This window comes from Electrona antarctica (genome assembly GCF_951216825.1).
Source record: "Electrona antarctica genome assembly, chromosome: 1".
Taxonomy (NCBI): Eukaryota; Metazoa; Chordata; class Actinopteri; order Myctophiformes; family Myctophidae; genus Electrona; species Electrona antarctica.
The window spans coordinates 43,740,766-43,765,692 of record NC_136806.1 but is presented as its reverse complement, the minus strand read 5'-3'; the positions used below and the strand labels follow the sequence as shown (position 1 = coordinate 43,765,692).

General features: G+C 42.7%; 2 protein-coding genes across 2 annotated transcripts in view; both read right to left on the bottom strand.

The window, feature by feature from the left end:
- gria2b (glutamate receptor, ionotropic, AMPA 2b) overlaps positions 1–1,720 on the bottom strand; it is a gene marked incomplete at its 5' end in the record, with an annotated part of 63,113 nt that extends 61,393 nt beyond the window's left edge. Inside the window, one exon of the mRNA XM_079502674.1 lies at positions 1,633–1,720. Within this exon, the coding sequence (XP_079358800.1) occupies positions 1,633–1,720 (88 nt within the window). The remainder of the gene's footprint in view (positions 1–1,632) is intronic.
- Positions 1,721–12,164: 10,444 nt separating this feature from the next.
- glrbb (glycine receptor, beta b) overlaps positions 12,165–24,927 on the bottom strand; it is a gene marked incomplete at its 5' end in the record, with an annotated part of 32,960 nt that continues 20,197 nt past the window's right edge. The window contains 5 exons of the mRNA XM_079497138.1: positions 12,165–13,321; positions 14,960–15,267; positions 21,194–21,346; positions 22,844–22,984; positions 23,194–23,276. Coding sequence (XP_079353264.1) covers positions 13,031–13,321; positions 14,960–15,267; positions 21,194–21,346; positions 22,844–22,984; positions 23,194–23,276 — 976 coding nt within the window. The 3' untranslated portion in view covers positions 12,165–13,030. The remainder of the gene's footprint in view (positions 13,322–14,959; positions 15,268–21,193; positions 21,347–22,843; positions 22,985–23,193; positions 23,277–24,927) is intronic.

Here is a 24,927-nt window from a genome sequence, read left to right as displayed (position 1 = left end):
ACCACTGGGCTATAATATTATATTTTTACTTATATAGTCTCCTAAAGCCTATATATATTTGAGCATTTTTCTCCAGTATGGATCAGTTTGATTGACAGCTGCGTTGTGTCTGTGTCTGACCTGATGAGCCTTTAGTCTGTCGCCCGCATGTCTCCCTCCACGGAAGTTCTATATATGGTGATTGACGATCATTGGCGCGTGCTCAAATCAAGATCCTTTCATTTACATGTGTAGCTGGGTGAAGAAACCAAACGGGTTGCGTAGCAACCACTAATGAACTGTGTGGTGTGTGTGTGTGTGTGTGTGTGTGTGTGTGTGTGTGTGTGTGTGTGTGTGTGTGTGTGTGTGTGTGTGTGTGTGTGTGTGTGTGTGTGTGTGTGTGTGTGTGTGTGTGTGTGTGTGTGTGTGCGCGTGCGTGTGCGTGCGTGCGTGTGTTGTAGTCATTTAAAAAACGCTATATGGACTGCCAAATGCCAATTAATAGTTGCCAGGAGACTTGGCCTCACAATTAGCCACTATAGCCTATTAATTGGCTATCCATAAAAGATAGTGATTCTATAGGCACCTTGCAAAACGTTCATCAGAGCTGAAAGTCAAGAATTATGTATCTTAGTAGCATATGGCTAAAAAAGATGCAGAAGTGGTTGTTTTGGTGATGATGATGATAATGCCGGTGATTTATTATTTTGTAGACCTTGTAAACCTGGTCTTATATCATCTCTTCTTTTTACGACCACCTCACAGCTCCCCTCCTAAAATCCAATTTATACAACGGTGTCGCTTGACAAAGGAACAGATAAGATAAGACTAATGTGACCCATGATGAGCACTGTGATAAACGCCCTTCATATAGCCATCATTGTATTTGTTTTTTAATACCGGTAATTTTATTGACCCGGCCGTCATCAATATATGTTATTTTAGTTATTTTATTTGTTGCCGCCGAGGCAATGCATGAGTGGGTGAACGCAATACGTTCTTCCAAGCGCGAGACAAGACATCTCCCCGTAACAGACCGTTACTGTGGAAACCAACTTTCATTCAGACCCGTGTGTGAACACGCACGCACGCTATATAGCGCCAACACGATGATGCTCGCCCATTCTCTCACAAATAATCGGCCTCTTTATTAGAATGATTAAAATGTCCATATATTATTAATATAGGTCTATAGACCTATACCACAGCGTGCGTAAATGGGCATTTATTGTTAGTGTGTAGCCTATGAGCCATGTATGGTCAATGGGTAACAGGACAACTCACCCCTTTTCCGGTTTCCTCCCGGAATTTTCCCCAGTGAGGGGTGGGAGAAGCTGGACAGTATAGACGGCTGGACTTTACATTTCTCTAACTATAAACTTTCTCGACAGCAGACAGCTAAAGTAGGCTACAAATATAATTTATGAAAAGCTAGAGTGAAGTCGGTTCACAGAAGTTGTATAGGCTATGTGGGGATTATTCACGATTCCATAATTTCCATTAATCCAAATATCGTTGTATGATCACAAATTAAAAGGCTGTCATCTGGACAGTGCCATTCTTAGGAGGGAAAAACAACAACTTTGTTTTTCCTTCATAAACTTGACCCAAAGCACCAAACCATGCAGGTGAATGAATGATTTGTTTACTTACAACAGTTGGTGACGGCGAAACTGTTTGCCACCTCCAGGTTGTCAATGTGGGGCGTCAGTCTGAATTCAGTGGTGCCAAACTGAACCATTCCTATCCGAAACGCACTGTATTCCTGGTCCGCTCCTCTGGGAAACAGACCCCCTGCAAACATACAGGATATACTTATAACTATAGACTATATACTATAATGTCTGTCTGTCTGTCTGTCTGTCTGTCTGTCTGTCTGTCTGTCTGTCTGTCTGTCTGTCTGTCTGTCTGTCTGTCTGTCTGTCTGTCTGTCTGTCTGTCTCCATCCATCCACTGTCTGTCTGTCTGTATCCATCCATCCATCCATCCATCCACTGTCTGTCTGTCTGTCTGTCTGTCTGTCTGTCTGTCTGTCTGTCTGTCTGTCTGTCTGTCTGTCTGTCTGTCTGTCTGTCTGTCTGTCTGTCTATCTCTACATTTTCCAATGTTAATTGATTTTACATGTATTTCTTCAGAATTACGCACAAGTCTCTTATTATTATTTTTTTACCACACAGGTTTATATTCTAGCCTACACGACTATTCTAGATTATTACAGCTCAATGTTTGATGTCTTCAGCATTATGTGCAAAGTGTCCTGGTTTGAAGACAGTCAATTAATTCAGTGCAATTATATTTATTTTATTTTTAATTAGCCTACCAATCTGAACACTGGGCGAGCCTCCGAGCGCACATCCCCACAAAGAGAGCTGCAAAAACACGGATAAATGCACTATCTTTTGCATGTCCACAGTTTTTGGGGTGTCCACATCCGAAGCAGACAGTCAGGCAGCCTTTAGATTTCCCCCCACAGCGAGGAGATGTTAGATCCCACACATTATAGAGACTTCCAGCCTGGAGGAAATGATGTGCCGCTGACGCTGACCAGTTCGCAGGTGGTTCTTTCTCGGTGAGAAGATCAGAAGAAGAAAAAAATTAAATAACTCCAGGCGCTCTTTTCCACCAACAGATAAATAATGGCGGTAGTAGGAGGTAGGCTCTATATACGCGGTCGAGCAGACTAAATATATATGTATCTTGTTTTTTCTCTTGCTCTGTTATCTTTTGTCGGAGCTTGGTGTTCTTTCAGAGCGTCTCTCCAGAGCGCAGGGACACTATAGCCTACTCGCCTCCTCCGCTCCCTTCAGCTTCACACCCACAAGTGAAGAATGTTAATGAGAGCCGGGAAAACACGACAAGAGCCGAACTCATTTGACTCCCGACACCCCCGTCCCCCGGGGTCGGTAAGTCTCGGGTTATTATGCTCTGCGGCGCTATAGGTGTCCTTGCCCTTGCCGGCAAGTGAAGCGCTTGTCGGCAAGCGACCGACCTTATACCCATTGAGCATACATTAAGCTCTTCACTCCACATTACAAGTGGGGTAAATGTTTGCTATATACAGTGTGGTAACATGTATGCAAGCTGGAACAGTGAGGGTTTAAACTGTTATGGCAAAACTATGGGCCTGTTCCATTGCTTTAAATTAAAACATGCTCTTTATTGTAACCTAAAGGCAACAGTGTATCACTATACATGCAGGCTGTATCAGTATGCCATTTAGTTATAGCATAATGTCTTATCCTACTAAAACATGACACACACACATTGATGTATTGATTGGTTGATTGATTATTGATTCATCATCTGTCACCGGGTGTCAATTTGCCTCCCTTTGACCACATGTGACCACACAGCCAAACAACCAATTAAACGAGACCAAAATCAGCATATAGCCCACTTTCATTTCATTACTTAAATATTAATTTTATATTTTCCCTGAGCGCAGCATTGTGCTCTTATCAGCCCGTTTACAATTCTGTGTAAAATATAGTTTCCGATCATTAATTCCAAGTTGTGAGTTAGGACCCGAGTGCAAATCCCCTCCCGTCATCATGTTCTCTCTCTATGCCCTCAGTTTTCTGTCTAGTAGGCCTAGCCTATCCGATCTAAATGTCAAGGGGAGGGAAGCCAAATAGCTTAAACATTACATTCATGAGCATAATACGATTCCTAATGCCTTCAATTTATGGACTATAGGCGGCAGCCAGGAATATTACAGCTATATGAAACAATATATTTTATATGAAAACTGAATTAAGCTCAACTAATCCAAAAAATAATGATAATCTTCAAATTAAAAACCCTTGGGGCGAAAAGTGGTAAAACTTTATTTTTACAAGCAAGCATACGGAGTAGCTATTAATTAGACTTTATGAGATGCAAGGGCGAATGCACATCATAATCATGTGACGAAATATGTTTGATTTGATTTATTTGAGTAGGCCTATATCAACAGTCCTATAGTTTAGGCTGAGAGCAGAGCCGGCTCCACATACAGTACATGGACAGAGCAGTGGCACATTTCAGCACCATGGACAGCACTACAGTGTTACATAATTGTCACTGGGCTATTCACTTGACAGACTGCATCTTCTTTGTTTAACCGAATGGGTTCCCAAATTGCATTGTCTGTGAAAACAACACTTACTTAATTATGTCAGTGAATCTAGCCTACCACCATGTAAGCCCATGCAGTCTAGACAATGATTAATCGCAAAGTAACCACTTGCAACCATTTGTCAATATTATCCCAAAATGTCACACCAACGGGTCAATTCAGACCGCTGCATTTTGGTGTTGTGTGGAGACTGTGGACTGGGCTTTAGTTTAGATTGTTGTTAATGTTCAGTGCTTCTCAAACATGTTTATGTCAAAGACCCCCAAAATGATTTGTATTTTGTCGCAGACTCCCATTGGAATATATTTTGTGCCAGCGACCCCCTTTATAGCAGAACTACAAGCTCACAAACGTTGTGTGGGCCTGTAGATCGGCTATTTTTGAACAGCCTATACGTTCTTACATTGTCTGAGCAACATTTCTTTAAAACTATTTGACCTTGTCTAGGTTGAAGTGGTGTGTGCATCTGCTGCTACCAGACTGATGTTATTGGATTGTAACTATCCTTTGAATGACTCTTTTAATTATCCTATCCGATCCCACACTGTGCCAAACTACACTGCTCAAACCAAGAGAACATTAACCTGTCAGCATGTGGGCACTATAAATCATAGAGTGGAGTCACTTTTGACTCCACTACGTACATTTCTAGGAAGGGACTCTTGGGACCCAAACATAAGTACAAATATAGCTATTATGAATTAAGCCCTATTTCAAATATATAGTTCAATCTACAAGCTCATGCACTGTCAGCTTGTAGATAAGCTATTTTTTAATATAGCTGGTCTAAAACAAGGCAAGAGGGGTTAAGGTATATTTTGTGAATATAATATAAATCTGCAAAGTAAATAGTTACTCAAATGTTCAAATAATTGTAGTGGAATGAAAATGACAATATTCACCTCTCAGACGTATAGTGGAGTAGAAGCATAAAGTATTGAAAAAAGGGATTACTCAAGTGAAGTGAAAGTACCTCCCATGTGGACTGTGCGAGTGTTCATGTGGGCAGGGGGGATGGGGCAGGGGGGATGGGGCTCATTTTGAGTGTAGAGATCAAGGGATGCATATTCTATGAGGAGCCTGCATCCAGCCCACCTGGCCATTGGCAGCGTCCCCACTGAAGCACTGCTGGCACCTCTGATCGCAGGAAAATAGTCCCAGCCCTCCGGTTAACTGCCGGGCCATCACACGCTTGCATGCACGCAAGAGCGTGCCCACACACACACACACACACACACACACACACACACACACACACACACACACACACACACACACACACACACACACACACACACACAGTCACCTGTACTTAGCAGTTAGTAGGACAGAGCTGTGATTCCGACATAAAAGCATACAAAAAAGATTATACTGGCACCAATAAAGTAGAAAGAGAGAAAGAGAGAAAGAGAGAAAGAGAGAAAGAGAGAAAGAGAGAAAGAGAAAGAAATAGAGGGAGAGACAAAGAGACAGATGGTCAGAGAGACAAAGCAAGTGGATGTGGTTGGTTTGGTTTGGCTCCATGGGGAAATATAAGTCAGCTAAGTGATTCAGAAGCTAAATGACTTTTTCCACTTGGCTGTTGTTTTGTTGTGCTGTTCACTTCGATCTGCCTTTTGAAACCAGCTTTCCTCCCTGGAGAAACAAGAGACCAGCCTGCATGTCCTGTCACAAATGAAAAGGAGATTTGATAAATGCCCAACCGAGCATGGTAAATTATAAAAGATCAGTCCAGGAGCAAAGCAATAGGGAAGAGAAGATATATCAATTTATACATTTTGTTTCTGTCCCATTTTCTTTTGGTTTTAAACAATTTATTCTATAAATAATACAAATAATGTATGATTAAATGATATGTAGTTAATGAAGATGCTAAACTCAGTGATCATGTTGACAAACACAAGGTTGTAGGTTTTTCACCGGTGTCTACTGATGTTCATGACATCAGCATGTATATGCTAATATGTTCCACTCTGGGCCTGTAACCAAAATATGACACAGACTGGCACCGAGGAAATCTGAGAAATCAGGGAAAATACAGATTTTCTGCCCTATTTTGAGGAGGCGCGCGTGGCATCGTGATCCCACGGCACAGTGCCAATTGATTAGAGTGTAAAGTAAAAGATGCAGAAGAGGCTATATGGCCATGTGTCACCAGGAAATGGTGGGAACAATTAGTAGAGAAATATTCAACAAGGCCCATTAAACGGTTCATTTAGATCGATTTGCAACAAAAAGGATTCCATTCACAACCTTCTAAATTCAGCATCAACTGTTTCACTGAGTCTAACAAGCAGGGAACATTGCCAAGTCCAGAGAGAGAAAAACAGCTCGGTCTGTCTGATAATTAAACATTAATCCTCATTAATGCACCATGTGAACTACTTGAATTTAAGCTACAAGTATCCAACCAACAGTAGAATACTGTGGTTAAAAATGGTCAGCTCCCAATGACCAACAGTAGAAGACGGTAAGGTACTGTAGTTGTACTGCATGGGCAGCTCCCATTGGCCAAAATAGAAGATTATAGTTGTACCGTCTGTATCGTTTACACATGTATGTAAATAAACGGCATAAAGAATATAAGTTATGAATATAAATACAAATTACTGTATTATATCGTACTTGTATTATTTATTTATTTCCCACCAAGGAATCAGACTATCCAGCATAGCGCTATCCACCTCGGAGGAAACTCTGGTAAGGCCGGCAGTGTCGGTCTATGGTGTCGGTAGGCCAATCAGAGGCAGACAGGGCGTTACCATGTCTATGCTCAGACGTAGAATAGATATACGCATTCCTGAGCCTCCATTGTCACACTAACAAAAATAAACTCCTCCCTTTGAACAGGTCCTCAACACCAACGTCCGTGAGACAGAGCGTGGAAATGTCCACTTTCAGCCTGGTCTCATGTTGTTCTACTGAAAGTAGGTGGGACAAAGGTTTTCAAAGATCTTTAATCAATCAATCAATCAATCAATCAATCAATCAATCAATCAATCAATCAATCAATCAATGATATTCAACTTGCAGCCCGCAGGCCAAATCAAGCCCCTGGTGAGCTTTATTGTGCCCCCCGGTAGCACATTCCACATTCCAATGTAAGAATAAATGTAAACTAAATAAGTCAATCAGGCGGGTCACAGAGCCCTGCAGGTTAACCCCTGGCTTAAGTGGTTAATCTCAAAACAAAATACTCAGCGAGGTCTTCTTTACAACAAACAAGAACATACAGTAGGCCTACGTACATATCACTTACACACATACAAACACATACATACAGTACATGCACATACACACATCATATGAACATACATATTTTAGTATTCAAGTCACCTTATTTTCAACATAATGCATGTGTGAGCACTCTTAATAAACAGGTTCAGCACAAAAATGTTTCACAGAGGATGTACGGGTGATTAAACTTGAAATAAGCACCATTCTATTATAAAGTCAAGTACAGTATTAGACCTACAGTATAGTGGTACTGACCTTCTGGCAGCCTCCTGCTGACAGATCCTGTTGGATTAGAAACCTGACTGGCTGACATAGGTTACTGAGCTGGCAAACAGTGGGAGCAACATGCGCACGCACGCACGCACGCACGCACGCACGCACGCACGCACGCACGCACGCACGCACGCACGCACGCACGCACGCACGCACGCACGCATGCACGCACGCACGCACACACACACACACACACACACACACACACACACACACACACACTGCTGAGAAGTGACAGTCCTGCCTCAGCGATCAAAGCAATCATGAGATGTTGTTCTGACCAGGATGTCCTTATTAACACATGAAGGACCGATTTTCCTATTTTTACTGAAGAATATGCCAGGTGGTTTCCATTTTTAATGCAGAAGAAGATTATCTCCACCAGGCCGGACAGCCGAAGGCCAGGGGGTTGTTTTCGGCATGTGTATACATGTGTGTCTGTGTGTCTATCTGTGAACAGCTAATATCCGACACCGCTGGACCGGTTGCCATGCAACCCTGTATAGGCTAAGGAAGGAAGACCCTCTAACCCCAAAGATATTTATTGGCTCATGCCGCAACTCCCAATTACACACACAGCCCATAATGGCTTTATCAAAACATCCTTTTTGCTTCTACCTACTCCTACAGATTCGGCACACCATCATACCTCTTTAGTCATGTGATCAGCATGGTAGAGTTTTGATATTCCATTCCGATTGGCAGCTATTGGCTTTTAAAGTTCGTAAGAGGGGCTCGTTTGCACGGAATGTCACAAATAATGTACGCAGCATTCGCTCTGTGTGAAACTTTGCACGGACACTACCAGTATGCCAAGGAAGAACCACCACCCTGAAGTGTTCAAATCGGCCTCATGTTGGCGCTATAAGAGGTCGCTTCACGTTTTGGTCTAAAATTGTATGTACAATAAATAATTATTTTGCTGAAAAAAATCTTGTTTTTCATTTTCATTTCTTGAAAGAATTATCTTGCGTTTGTACTCTTTATAAACATGTGTCATGTCTAATGTCATCCTACAAATGCCTTCTACAGTATGTGGAGAACCAGTACACTACTACAGTGACTGTGATTCTAACAGCCTTGACCTGTAGAGGGCACTAAATAGCAAACTCTTAATTCAGTGTTGGAGATGAGACATTAGGATGGATCCAGGAATATGGATCCAGGAATATTTGAGGTGCCCTCAAATATTCCACATTTCTAGATTCTATAGTTTGATAAATTTTATGTGGGAGTGTGTCACCTAGTGTGTGTGTGTGTGTGTGTGTGTGTGTGTGTGTGTGTGTGTGTGTGTGTGTGTGTGTGTGTGTGTGTGTGTGTGTGTGTGTGTGTGTGTGTGTGTGTGTGTGTGTGTGTGTGTGTGTGTGCGCGTGTCTGCTGATGATCTTCTGACTGAGAAAATAAATACAGTAGTCTGAGCAAACAGAGGCAGCTATCCACTCTGCTCCACTGCGCCAAGTTCAATGTCAATGTCATGACATCAGGTGGCCATCTATCTCGCCTCATTACGCCACAGACAGCGTTCATAAGACGTCTCGCAATGATAGTCAGAGGGCATATTGCCCCTGTATATTTGCTATGAATAATTGATATTGGTTTTGGTGGATTAGAGCAGGTCAGAGCTCTGCGGTAGAAGCAGCTGTGCTGATGCTTAATGCGCATCTCAGTGGGAGATCAATGCATGGGTTCTTCTCTCTAAGAACTCTCAGGAGTATACAATTTACTGTAGGCTAATACGCACAGGTAGCTGCCACTGTAGCACTGCACAACACACACACACACACACACACACACACACACACACACACACACACACACACACACACACACACACACACACACACACACACACACACACACACACACACACACACACAAACACACACACTCTCTCTCTCCCCTCTAAACCAGGAGGATGTCCAGGACCCCTGGGGGGTCATCACTCATCAGAGTTACTACTACAAATATTTGTGTGATAGGATTTAATTTCGTTTTTAGCCCTAGCGTCCCTATTCTGAGAAGAACTTTGGCGAAATAGCAGATCTATACTGCGAGAGGGAGGTCTATAGCAGGACTCCTGGATCGCTGCCCTCTGCACTTTCCATATCTTACATCAGGTTATTGATACAGTGTCGTTAGCTAAGCTGTCGCGCCACAGTGCAATAGGTAGGTGGACGCCTGGACGGTGGTGCGCTTTCCCCTTCTGGCTTTGCCCTGAATTGCCCTCAATTTACTTGCCTCAAGTTCATGGGTGCCTGACCCAGTCCCAGCCTCATCCTTCTCTCTCTGACTTTGTCTGTGACCCGTGGTAGCCTGGTAGGTCCCCATAGAGGTCCACATTTCTGATGTGGTCTGTCCATGTGACACCCAGTGCCATTCGTAGCATTCTTGTGTAGACTCCATCCAAGGCTCTTTCCTGTTGTGCTGTGAGGGTCCATGTCTCAGTCCCATACAGCAGTACTGACTCCACACTGTCGATATATGAACAGCCGCCTCTTGAGGTCTTTTCCCATGTCTGATTTCCACACTCTCCTCATCAAGTGCTCTTGCCTGGAATGCCTTCATGTCTTCTGTGTGTTATGGCCGCCTCAATGGATTTCCAATGGGAGTCACATGGTTTGAAGACACAACCTTGTTGCAATGAGAAAATGGAAGACATCATTCTCACGATAATAAAAATCTAAACGTTTTTGTAAAAAAATATTGTTTAAAAAGAAAATATATGCCTAACAATGATGTCACTGGTGGACGGGTTTCTGAACTGCCCACAGCCCTCCTATGAGACACAGACTGAGTAGAAAATGTTATCATGATTATTAGTGAGGACCTATTATATGAAGATAGGTTGAAAAGTGGTGAAGTGGTCCTTTAACTACTGATTGACGGTTTAAGGGGTAAAAAGTTTGAAAATACACAGTGACATTAACATTAATCCAATGCACTGATGACAGAGCTGTCAAAATCTATGAAGCTATGAAATCTATAAAAAATTTAATACAATTTGTAGGGGGGTCCCTGCTTCATCTCCCCCTCGGCTAGAGAGTCCTTGGCATGAAAAAAATGTGAAGAACTGATGATTTAGAGGCGGAATATTGGCAGTTTGTCTAAAATGTGACAAATAAGCAGCTAATAGTGAGTTATGACTACAGGTGACACAGTCGTTTCCCCACTTTGTTTTTTAATTATTTCAATTTACCACATCTAATTCATCATAAATCATGTGGTTCTGTAAAATCTATTTATCTGACAATGTGCTTGGAGCCCTATTTGGCCGCTTTTCAGTGCTCCATGGTGAGTGGAGAGTAGAGTGACTGTGGCAGTGGAGATTGAAGGAGCAGTGAGGAGATTTTGGACACACCTGGGCCTCATCCTCAATCAACCAGCCAAAAATCATGTGGTTCTGTAAAATCTATTTATCTGACAATGTGCTTAGAGCCCTATTTGGCCACTTTTCAGTGCTCCATGGTGAGTGGAGAGTAGAGTGACTGTGGCAGTGGAGATTGAAGGAGCAGTGAGGAGATTTGGGACACACCTGGGCCTCATCCTCAATCAACCAGCCAAAAATTAAAGCCGGAGAAGAACAGCATCTTTTTTGCTTTTCCTCACGGTGAAACCTTAACCTGTGGGCCTGTTAGAATGTTTTTTGTTAAACGGATTGCACCCTAAACTGTTATGTTCAGAGGGTAGATTATTTAGTTTGGCCTTTCTTTTTCAGGTAGAGTGGTGTTTTTGTTTGTTGTTATGCTTTATTTTTTTATTTTTTTTAGTCTCAAACACACCAAGAGAAGCTCATTTATTGTTTTGCTTCTCTTGGTGTGTACGAGGCTTTAGTCAGTTGCTGTCACCATACGTTTTATATTAGCAGCCTGCTCACTCCTCATACATTGAAGGAAGCATGAGCTCAGTTTGGGGCTCTCCCCAGGTTGGCAGAGGGAGACTAGTGCCAAGGATGACAGCTTAGGTAATTGGCACGGGTGAAAAATGGGTTAAAATCGTAGGATAAAAATGTAAAGAGTAAAAAAGTTTGATATTAGTAATACATGAACACTTTTTGTGATAATTTAGATGTAATATCAGAGCATACCTATTTACACGCACCTCTTTTGGTAAAGAACAAACGACAACGTTTCGATCTTGATACTGACCCGACGAAGATCTATCAAGATCGAAACGTTGTCGTTTGTTCAATAAAGTAATTCTTTACTTCCAATTTAGATGTAATACTAATTTTCTAGCCTTAGACTGCATATCGTAACAATGATTCAAATGAACCTGCATATCATTTGTTGACTGGGGTCTTCCAGGGGTCTGTACTTGGCACCCTTCTTTTCCCCCTCTACAGTACATAAAAACTCTTCACCGAAACTAGCTAGTTGTGAGCTTGTAGATTAGCTGTTTTCACTGAATTGTTTAACTATTGACAGGGTTCATGTGCATAAATCTGGTTTCCCTGTGTCCTATATTTTATACGATAGGTTATTATACAAAACACAGACTGTATTACATTTAGTTTTATATAAAATGTTATTTAAAAAAAAAGCAACACTATTCCGACACATTAAGGTTTTCATAACTTTAATAGTTTGCTTGTAAATTTCACACGTGGCAAAAACACATGGCCACACAGGAGTGACCCATTTATTCAAGGTATGAGTGTGTTGGACTGGGGATGAACGGGATTGAGTGAAAGCTCATTACCAAACGTTACAGTTAATGAGTGGCAGTGTCACATTGACCATCAGAACAGCTTACAAGGTCTTTCACAGATCCACACAGAGTCTTTGCAAATGCAAATCATAGCAAAACTCTAATAAATAAGCATAATTATATATTTATATATTAAATATTCATATACATGCAATTTTCAACATGCAAGGTACTTACAGTAGCCTACAATGGTATACATTGTACTGAAGGCTAAATAAAAGTTGTAACATACTAGCGAGTTCCCGGAAATGGGCAGGGGGTATACGGTACTTATTTACAATGCTCTTTCATAGATCTCTGCAGTATTATTTTGAATACATTATCTTATCTTTTTGATTGTGGATTTACAATACACGTGGATTTACTTAAACACCCTTCATCACAATAATTCATCCTGTGATGCTGTACCTTTCTCTCTAGTACCAATATCAATAAAACCAGGGTTTCACTACAAAACGCCATTAATCCATTTTTTACAAAGATAGAAAAACTCTTAGGATATTCTTTGTTCAATGTTTCAAAAAATAGAACTGCATGGGTAGGTAGAACAACTCTAATGGCACTGTGTAATAAGCATATCGCTTCTGAGCAGCACTGACATCAACACGGTGGATATCTCTATAATTTTGGAGTGAAACCCTTTAAATACAGTAAACAGTGAGCAGTAAGGAGCTTGTGTCGCGAGGTAGAGGAGGGAGGAGGTGAGGGAGGCAGTGTTCACAGGTACACAGACCAGTAAATGACGTTGAAGAAGAGGAAGGTGAAGGGGAACAGTGCGCGGGCGTATAGGTCGACGCGCTTGGCGGCAGAGGGGATGACCGGTTTCGGAGGAGGCGGTTTCTTCTGCTTGGCCTTGGACTTGCCGTGGGCACCGAGGTCAACGGGTTTGCCGTAGCAGTCAAAGTTTGACAGCTCAAAGTCCCGCGGCAGAGAACCCACAATGCTGAAGTCGTTGGTACGAAGGTCCGACTTGGACGTGCAAACCTTTTTACAACGAGTCTCCCCAACCTGCAGAAGCAGAGAGAAGCAGTGGTTATATAAATAGCACAATTTTATATCAGACAGCCCAGGTGAGTAGAGACAAACACCCTACTTCACATGTGCAGACTGTAGCTCTAAATCTGACATATTCCTCTTTCCAGCAAATGGAATCTACAGTATCATACATTGTAACAGAGCCAACAGACTCACATTTCTCTCTCTCTCTCTGCCCCCCCCCCCCCCCCCCCCCCCTCTCTCACAACAGATGGCTGAGATCAGCTTTTCTGACCAAGAGCCAGAGAGAGGGGCATCAAGTCCACAGAAAAGCTATACTGTCTGTTTCTCCTAAACTCTTTCTTTCTAAGTTTTCCTACTGTCTGTCTCTCCAGTACAGAGTAGACCTACTGTTATGCAGGGTAGCTACTGATTTGACTGTACTGATGTGCAGTGGTGGAAGAAGACTTTTTCTTTTCTTAAGTAATCAATACCACAATGTACTAATACTCTGTTACAAGTAAAGGTCTGGTGTTCAAAAATTACAGTATTGGCATCAAAATATACCAAAAGTAAAAGTAGTCATTACGCAGAAAGTCCCATTTCACAAGTTCATCATTATGGTAAATTTTTGTTTTGAAAATAGCAGATCTACAAGCTGACAACGCGTCGCGAAGCAACATGCTGTGAGCTTGTTGATCAGCTATTTTAAAATAGGCAAAGTATACAGTATAGGGCATTTATGTTTTGTACAGTAATAATCTTCGAAAAGTAGCTAGTACGTAGTAACTAACGCATTCAAATAATTACAGTGGTGTGAAAAGTGACACTCCATGCCACTTGACGCCTTATGACTTCTATTTAAGTGCAGTACGTGAGTACATTACTGCCACTGCAGGGTACTGATATGCATTGTTTTTCTTTATGATTCAAAGTTGTATTGCTTTTAACAGTTAAGACCTGGGTGACATTATTTGACACTGTATCCAAGGAAAAATAAAAGGATGTTGCGCTCACACCACAATGGGATCTCTGACAGCAATATGCATTACAGTTGGGTGCCACCGATATTGTCCCTTATCATTTGACCCATTTAGGCCTGACCTCAAAATTTAAAAAAATCCTAAATCCTCCAGTTTTCTGAAATACATATTTTCACGATTTTAAAAAAATAGCAGACCTACAAGCTCGTAGCGCGCCACTCGGTGGCGCGCTATGAGCTTGTAGATCTGCTATTTTTCAATAGCTAAATTATAACATAATGTTTAAAACACCAAAAGGGGTTCCCGCCCAAAATGGGTTAACTGTCCTTTTGCGCAGATCACGCAAACCTCAGCAAAAAGAAAAGGACAATATCGATGGCCTCCAACTGTATGTATCCTCCCCATTTACGGATATATTGATCCAGTCTGTCGGACCTCCTATATGCCACTTCTTCGTATGCTGCAACCCTGCCTATCTCCACAAACCAGTCATGAAATGAGGGACTCCCCGACGCTTTCCGACCCCTCATCAATACCTGTATACCAATCATGATAGCCGTGAGGATGAAATCTACATAATCACAGTGAGCAACCTGCTTTGGGTCACCCAGTATATAAAGCCTAGGGCAGACTGATATGCATTGTAATTTGTACTGATGTGTAGGGTACTGACATGTAGGGTACTGACGTGCACGGTATTGACGTGTATGGTGCTAACGTGCAGCGGCGTCGCCTGGGTGCCGTTGACCGTGTTGTTCTTCAAGGCCGGTGTCTTTCCCTCTGCCTTATCCTTGGCCGCCATCTTGGCCTTCTCAGCCTCTATGCGTTTGGGGCTGTTGAGCATCACCTGGACAACGGCGTACTCCACCAGCGAGGCAAAGCCAAACAGCAGGCAGGCGATCAGCCAGATGTCGATGGCCTTCACGTAGGACACTTTGGGCAACTCTTGGGCCAGAGATGTGCACTCAGAGGACAGAGACAACACCGACAGGATGCCTGAACACAGAAGGGAGGGATGGAGGGAGAGAGAGAGAGAAGGAGTTATCTTATCACTCACCAGTCAGCAGAGACAAGAGAACGGTGAAAATAGGTAGATAAAGTTTGAATTGTATTGGCTGAAGAAAGGATCCTTGGAATCCAGTGATTTACCTAATTCTCTCTATCAATCTCTATATTAATCATGCTGTCCAGATACAAGTATTGCAGTAAAACAATGATGTGTGCTAGAAGAGACAGTCTCTGGAAAGCAGCAGACCTCACCTAGCATTGTCCAATCCTCTCACCCAAAGGCCAAATCAATGAAAACATTCATGTCCCTGTTTGCAGGACAGCGGTAATGTGCAAGGACACCCTCTGGCTGGTTAGTAATATATTGTAGTTAGCATAGGCTAACCACGTACGATAACATCAAGCAGTTTAGTGTCACGTTAGCTAGGAACATTATTGTTGTCTCTTTAAAAACATGTCTAAAGAGTACACAGGATAATTAGGAAAATACGTCTGTGTTCCATTAGGGGGGAAAGGAAACAGGCCTTTCAAATAACGCATCTGTGAAGACTGTGATGTTGTGCAGGGCCGTAAATGAGCTGCTTTTCTCAGAGCTTATTGAAGGGCAGGTTAATTATAAACACAGTCTATTTTTGCATAACAAAGGAAGCTGAGGCAGAACAGAGCATTTCACCTCCCTGGTTCATATTATGATGATTGTAGTGTGAACTGAAAGATCCAGTTCATTCCCCTCCACCCGCCAGTCTAGCATGTAGAACGTCATGCTCGACATCTGTGAAGAACTGTTTATTGTCCTGACATTGTTTTATGTATTGTAATTTGTTATTGCCCTAACTAATTGCTATACAGTATGTCCTGCATACTTGCAATAAAGTGTTTCTGACTTCTGAGTTTACACTGTACATAAGTCAACTGTCTTGTACAGTACATGCATCTGGTTCCTGCCAAAAAATATTACAGATTCTGACTCTGAAGGATAATGATTTGATGACTCTTCTGTACACAGAAAGGCCTACAATTACCAATACTACCACACACTTGTATCATGGGGACCTCAAAAGCAATTATTTGTTAAAATTCCTAATCCTAACCCTGCCGCCAACCAAGATTCTGGTTGGGGGCCATATTTCTTAGCCATGAAAATGTCCCTTTCCCTCAAGGGGACCTGAAAAACGTCCCGAAACGGAACATTTGAAAATTATTGCTATCCTTGTGTGGATTTGTGGTCCCAACATGGATATGGATAGTAAAAGTAAAACAAACGCAGACACAGACACAGACACACACACACACACACACACACACACACACACACACACACACACACACACACACACACACACACACACACACACACACACACACACACACACACACACACACACACACACACACACACACACACACACACACACACACACAATCCAGCAGCGGTCCCAGCTCTTTGGGAGGTGACTGACCTGAAATGATTCCACTGTGAGAACGGAGGTGAACGGAGCTCTCGGGACCAGATGGAGGGATGATGATGATGATGATGATGAAGGTGACGAAAGGGGGAGATAAACAACTGGAGGAGTGGATCGAAGGAGGAGGAGGATGGTGAGTCGAGGTGGAGGAGGGGAATGAGACAACAGTGGATGAATCTTATCTGTAAGATCCAGAGGTGTTCGTTGTGGCAGCAACACCGTGATGGTGTTAAAAGATCGATGTGGTTAGTAATTTAGATCAACACTTTGCACGTTAATCCCATGTACAATGCACTTCTGTCTTTTGTGTGTTCATCTTTTATTCTAGCAACTTAAAGGACCACTTCACCACTTTTCAACATCTCTTCATATAATTGGTCCTCACTAATGTTCATGATAAAACACCACAATTTTTTCCTACTCAGTCTGTGTCTCATAGGAGGGCTTTGGGCAGTCCGGACACCCGTCCACCAGTGACATCATCATTAGGCAGATTTCTTTTTAAACAAGATTTGTTTTAAAATATATTTAGATTTTTATTATCGTGAGAACGATGGCTTCAACTTTTGCATTGCAACTTTTCAGGAAAAGAAAGCCTGCCGTTTCTATTAGCTTGGATTCACCATTGATGATGTCACTGGTGGACGGGTTTCTGAACTGCCCACAGCCTTCCTATGAGACACAGACTGAGTAGGAAAAAATGGTAGTATTTTATCATGAACATTAGTTAGGACCAATTATAGGAAGAGAAGTTGAAAAGTGGTGAAGTGGTCCTTTAACTGTCGTCCTTAAGTATTTAGTGCACAGTACACATCGGCTGCTATGCTCACGCATCTTAACTGACCTCCTTAAGTATTGAGTCTATCTCAGGTATACTATGTGTAAATATTTTTGTTTTATTTCTTGTGGTAAAAGCTACAAGAAACTGTTTAGTTGTACGTTTTGTAGCAAAGGCTTCAATATCTGATGTGAGGGGAACCCCTTTTCTTTTTTCCCTGCCTTGATCTCCTTGTGCACATTGAACACATTTTTGAAAATGTTTGAATAATATATATTTTTTAACACAAATCTTCTCTTCTGGGGGTCCCTGACACAAAACATTTTAAGACAGGGGTTCTGCGGCTAAATACATCAGTATTGGTATAAATACCACGCTGTTGATTGTCTTAGTGGAAGTGCTAGAATTTGGCGGAAGTGGAAAAATGACAACTTCCAGGGGAAGTTCAACCCCTGGAAGCCCCGCTCCCGGCACTCTCTCTGCCTCTCTTCTCAGATGAGTAATGCTGGGCCTGAGGCTATATAAATACACATGGATGGGTAATTGGGTGTTCCCTGTTCAGGAGAAATGAGAATGACTTCTAAATGTCAAAGCTCGGCTTTAGGTCTGTTCGGTGTGACTGGCGTTCTATTTTAAAGTGTTTAATAAAATCTGACATTTCCAACACAGAGAACTGATTATGTGGTTGTATAATATTTCAGAAACTGCGTACGATCTAGTCTACCATCCAGAGTGTGAACTAACAGAGCAGAGTGTCTGTCTGAGGTGAATCATGTCTCTATCATGGCATTTCACCAATCTCCCTTTCAGCCCAAACCTCCAGAGCTTGGTCTTCCACTTTGGATGAGACAGGTCTTAGCAGGAACTCAGTTCTCTCTATTCTACATGTCTGTCTGTCGGTATGTATATTGTGGAGAATCGCTCTGGGCCCGAACCTCTAACCTCACCCACCAGGGGGAGCCTAGGCTTGGGGCGAGACATCAGCACCATGGACAGCTCATAGGCCTAGGTCAGCACATCGATGTAAAGTGAATAGCGATACATGCATGTTAAATCAGTGGGAGGGTTATATTTACGCCTGGGAGGGCCGATTAGATCACCTACTGTACAAACAGGCTATATAAGCTGACTGTATCAGAACTCGCTCTCTCCTTGGGGGGGAGGGCGGCAATGATGTCGGGCGGGAGCAACACATTCCCCTTTTGAAATGCCAGTTTGAGACAAAAAATGTCTCTTGTTTGAGGAGACAGCCGCAGGCTCTCGCTTGTGTTCTGACATCTACTCTGTGTTTTTTCCATAGGCAGTAGAGTAAAACTGGAAATACCCTGATCCGGAAAGTAGTAGTAGTGTTAAAACCTTCCCTGCCCACTTTCCAATAAACTTTCTCAATAAACTGTTGTGACTTGCACCTTAAACATGACTCAGTGTGCCAGTCTGCCAGTCAGTAATCTGCAACAGTATAGATATGATAGTCTGTAACCCAAAACACTATAGAAAGATAGTCTGTAAATGGTGCATTTATATAGCGCCTTTATCCAAGGCGCTTTACAGAGATTGTGCATTACATTCACCCATTCACACACCGATGCCGGAGGAAACCATGCAAGGCACCAACCTGCACATCGGGAGCACTTAGGGGTTCAGAGTGTTGCTCAAGGACACTTGGACACTAACTCTGGGGGACCTTGAGGTTGCCATCCGGTCACTCTACCAATGTGCCACTGCCGCCCCAGTCTGTAGTCTAGACCAGGGGTTCTCAACGTTTTTGGCCGGGGACCCCCGAAAATGCTTTGGCAACGTCTCGGGACCCCCGCCCCGCCCCCTCCCGACCCCCAATATAAATTGACTGCTACAATAACCTTAAACCATTTTGGGCGGGAACCCCTTTTGGTGTTTTAAGCATTGTTATAATTTAGCCCATTTAAAAATAGCAGATCTACAAGCTCATAGCGCGCCACCGAGTGGCGCGCTATGAACTTGTAGGTCTGCTATTTTTTAAAAATCGTGAAAAAAGAATTAAAAAACAAAATCTTTTTTTTTTTTTTTTTTTAATAATTTGGGGACCCCCTAAAATAATTTGGCGACCCCCCCGAGGGGTCGCGACCCACGGGTTGAGAACCCCTGGTCTAGAGCTGTATAGAATGATAGTCTGTAATGATGTGATTCAGGACCAAAGGATCCCTGACTCAATTCATATGCTCTACGTCTGTCAAATAAATAATTGAGCCTCGAATAACCGCCGACATTGGGGGGCAAATGCGCAATTGAGTATTCGATTAGTGGGTGTGGCTCAATCGCTCAATGTTTTATAATATGAAGTCAACCAAAGCAGTATGCACTGACTTTGATACACTGCTGCGCAGCCCATGTTGAGTCTGAAACACTTCTGTCAGACACAGACAGTGAGCCACACAGAGTCCGGCTCCAGTTTGCCTCCCAGTGCAACGAATCTGCCAGCTGGAATTGCCGGACAAATGGAAGTGACGTATCCTTCCTCTCCTTCTTTACCTCTCCTTGATTGTATGGAGATTAGATTGGAGGCACCTGGCTGGTGTTGATGTTGAGTAAGTAAGTAAGTAAGTAAGTAAGTAAGTAAGTAAGTAAGTAAGTAAGTTAGAGCCATCTGTTGTAGTCTAAAGCCATGCAGAAATAAAGGCTGATTGTTAGTTACTAATTCAAATCAACCTTCCCAACACTGGCGAGGAAGATATGGTTGAAAATTGGTGACGTGGTCCTTTAATTCCTTGCACGTGCATGCTTCTATTATTTGTTATGTGCCCAGATACAGTCGACAACATTTGGTAAATGTCAGTGGCAGTTAAATAAAGGACTGAACCAATACATAATTATAATGACTCATTCCTAAAGTGACTGAGTGAGAAATGAGGTAACGGCAACAAACATGCCTGGCCTGCTCTCATCCAGGTATCCACACTGTTAAAACCATGAGTGTTCATTTAACTCTTGCTTATGTGGACACAAAAGGATACATTAATGCTGAGGATACTGTGTATATGCAACCTCTGTTACAGTTACACTGCCCTTGTTACAGTTAACAGGACGGGACTTCAATCTGTTACAGTTACACTGCCCTTGTTACAGTTAACAGGACGGGACTTCAATCTGTTACAGTTACACTGCCCTTGTTACAGTTAACAGGACGGGACATCAATCTGTTGCAGTTACACTGCCCTTGTTACAGTTAACAGGACGGGACTTTAATCTGTTACAGTTACACTGCCCTTGTTACAGTTAACAGGACGGGACTTTAATCTGTTACAGTTACACTGCCCTTGTTACAGTTAACAGGACGGGACTTCACCCTATGGTCAGAAAAATAATGTAGTATGTGTTTGACTAGTATAGGGTTTGACTGGATTGCTATATTCCTACAATTCCCATAATGCTTTGGTGCACTGCCCCTCCTTGTAGAGGGAGAGGGCTTTCTTACTGAGACAACATTTAGTCCAGGAAGGAAGGAAGTGAGACCAATGTCTGATGAGTCATCAGACATTTGAAATGCTAAAATATCTAAAAACACATATTACACAAATAAAAACCTCAGGAAAGTGTTTATTGTGTCCTAAACATGATTAAAATAAAATAAAGAAAATTGCAAAGGGGTGAAATGTCCCTTTAAGAACCAAGCCAGAACCAAACAGATCCATACCCAGTGGTACGCGGGCAGCGCTGGCATCGGGGTTGATCCAGAATGACAGCCAGGACAGGACCACGATGAGGAGGGTGGGCGCGTACACACCCATCATGTAGAAGCCCACCTGTCTCCTCAGGGTAAAGATCACCTCCACACAGGTGTAGTAACCTGCAGACACAGAACGGGTGTAGTTAAACACATAGACAAGATAGAGCAGGGGTTCCCAACCTCTTCAGGTCAAAACCCAACCCAATTAGACATTTCCCCGGGACCGAAACTAGTGAAAATAGCAGATCTACAGGCGCACAACGCGTCGCTTCGTAAGCTTGTAGATCACCTTTGTTTTTTTTGTTTTGGTTTTTGTGGCTTTTCTGCCTTAGATAGTTACACAGGGAGGAAGAGACGGGGAGAGACATGCAGCAAAGGTCGTCGTGAACGGGACACGAACACACACCGCGTCAGGCCAGAGCCTAGATGTAGCATGCGCCTAGGCCCTGGACCGCTAGGCCAGCAGGTTCGGCTATTTTCACTACTTTGTTATCTTTATTTTTTTAATTTATGGAATTTCTTAGATTTGTTTGTTTGTTTGTTTGTTTGTATATTAATTGTGGGAATTATAATGTTTTTAATGACCCCTAAAAATTGGTCCGTGACCCACATATGGGTCCCGAGTCTCCCAACCCACTGTCTGGGAAACAGTGAGATACTGTAGGAGACACACACATGCACACACACATGCACACACACATGCACGCACACATGCACGCACATGCGTACACAGAGTTTAAGACAAGTGCTCGTGATCTGAAGGCCAGTGCTCCATTAGCAGTAGTTGGACAAATAGTGGCAGGAAAAGTACACAATATGAGGTGTGCATGGCCTCTCATCATCATGGCGTGGACCTCTGTGGCGGTGCGTTTGGAGGGTCCTATGGGTCATAATATTTAACTAGCCCATGGAGGCTGTGGCTGAACTCAGTGCAGCGTTATAAGGGATGTCTGTGTGGCAGAGCAGGCTCCAATCAGCCATCACACAAAGGTGATCTTTGTGTGGGGATAGGGTTTCTATGGCAACACGTTAAAAGGCTGCCCCGATGCCAGCTCGCTACACCCCCCCCCCCCACCCCCAGCCATCACACACACACACACACACACACACACACACACACACACACACACACACACACACACACACACACACACACACACACACACAGCTCTGTTGTCCCTACAACAGGTACTGAATAGTGTGCAATCATCATCGATTATTTTGTTAGTGTTTATTCTATTGATTACTTTTTGGATTTGTTTTTATATATGCTGGAATCGAGAGAGACGCAGACATTCTAATATATATTTATAATCGACTACATTGTTTGCAACATTTCTAACTTCGATACAACTTCGACAAAATCTTTTAGCTTGTTAGTGATATCTTATTTTTAGGTGTGCATAGTGGAAGGCAAAGTACCAAATCCATTGTGTGAAAACGTTCATGGTTCTTCCTGTACACAATAATAAAGTTCTTGTCTCTTGTATCTTGAGACAAGAGACAAGATGGCATAGGAGAGACGTTGAGATGTAGACGGAGTAGGAAAGACAAATGGTAGGAAAGCAGAGTGTAGAGAAGACTCCACTATAGGATGTTCTTCTCTGAGGAGCTCACCTGTTCCAGAGTAGAATTTTGTGCAGTTCCCATAATCAATGTCCTCTTGTTTGATGTCAAACTGGGGCAGAGCGATCTCTTCCATTTGTACCGGGTCTCCAGTCTGCCACATAAACTGCAGGTCGTCCGTGGTATATCCAACTGACACACACACACACACACACACACACACACACACACACACACACACACACACACACACACACACACACACACACACACACACACACGCATGCATGCATGCATGCATGCACGCAGATAATTGTATATATAAAAATAATTATGTACGCTGTATTTTCTACTTATTAATATGTGGGCCATGCTGCCATGTGTTTACTGATGACACTCACAGCTTTCCAACTGCATCTTACAGCGCTGTGTATCCATGGGGAACAGAGCGAGGTCCAGAGGACAGGACAGAGTGACAGACAACCTGGGGAGAGACAAGATAAGACCAAGGTGTGTGCATGAATGGTAATGGCTACAGAGAGAGAGAGAGAGAGAGAGAGAGAGAGAGAGAGAGGCTATAAAAACTTTGAAAAGAACAGCAAAGAAAAATGCTGCCTTGAATTCAAGCCAGAGTGACTCACAATACAAATAATGAGTTTCCATAGTTTTTTTCCCCACACACAAAACTGTCTTCCTATTTATATGTTTGTCATTTCCCACATTGGGAGCACTGTGCACCTGCATGCAAAACCCTCCCACTCTGTGCTATCAGACATTGACTCTGCATGCTGGGCTTTTGTTGTAGATGAGTGAAGTTCTCTACATAACAACTGTGAAGTCATTTCAAACCCAGTCACACATTTGAGGACGTTTCTAAGCTGAAATAGCATTAAGAGAGTATTTCACCCCGCTTTAATCGGTTACTCACACCGCTATCCAGGCCTTGGAATCATCAATACATCAAAAAACAAAGACAATACTTGATGAATTGAAGTTAATAGTGCTGGGTTTCCCAGTCTCCCTCTAATGATGTGTTCACTACAACCTTTAGCATAGTGCACACTGCACACCAGCAGCTTCCTGTTGAGTAAGGATGATACATGCTGGTACATACTGTTATTAATATTATCTATTATATTGCAGTATGTTTTCTGTTGTTTTTATCAGTGTCTGCTGGCTTCCTGTTTACCAGTGGAGGTAAAACAGAAAACACATTGGCAGGAAATCCAATTTAAAATCAGCTTTTCGTTTCAAATCCGCTCATAACTACAGCAGAGCAATCTGGATAATGACACGGCTTTCGGTTCTCGTAGACTAAAGGCATGGAGAGATTGGAGACATTAAATCTCCATCTTCGAACAGAAATCTCTATTTGTGAGGACATTACCTGCCAATGCAAACACTGTTATTATGGCAGAAACATCTCTTTGCCTGCTGAAGGTCTGAGGACTCTAATATACAGTATGTTTAACTTGCAGGTATAGAATTTGCCAGGTGTCTCTTCAGTTATTGTCAGCTTCATCTTCTAAACAGCAGTGTGTATGGACATTATACAGGAGCAAAATCACTGTGACAGTTCTGATCAGTGAAAATCGAAAGAAATGGTCATGGAGCTGTGGAAAAATCATTCAGGAGGCGAATTACCGCAGCAGAGAAACTTTTTCCATAACTGCTCGGAATTGATTTGTGTGAAGCTTAGTGGGTAGAGATGCCTCCCAGCCCTTGTCCCTGAGCAAGAAACTGCAACACCCTGAGCACTCATCAACTCGTCAACCATGTCAACCATGTGTCAGGCGCAGTGTTGGGCAATATTACTTAGGAGAGTAATATATATGTTACTTATTACAAATGGGTGAAACGGAATTTCCCCCACAGGACAAACAAAGGTCTCCCTTGCCTTTCTTCCCCTACCACGTTGTTCATGCCCTTTAAAGGACCACTACCACGTTGTTCATGCCCTTTAAAGGACCTACCACGTTGTTCATGCCCTTTAAAGGACCTACCACGTTGTTCATGCCCTTTAAAGGACCACTACCACGTTGTTCATGCCCTTTAAAGGACCTACCACGTTGTTCATGCCCTTTAAAGGACCACTACCACGTTGTTCATGCCCTTTAAAGGACCTACCACGTTGT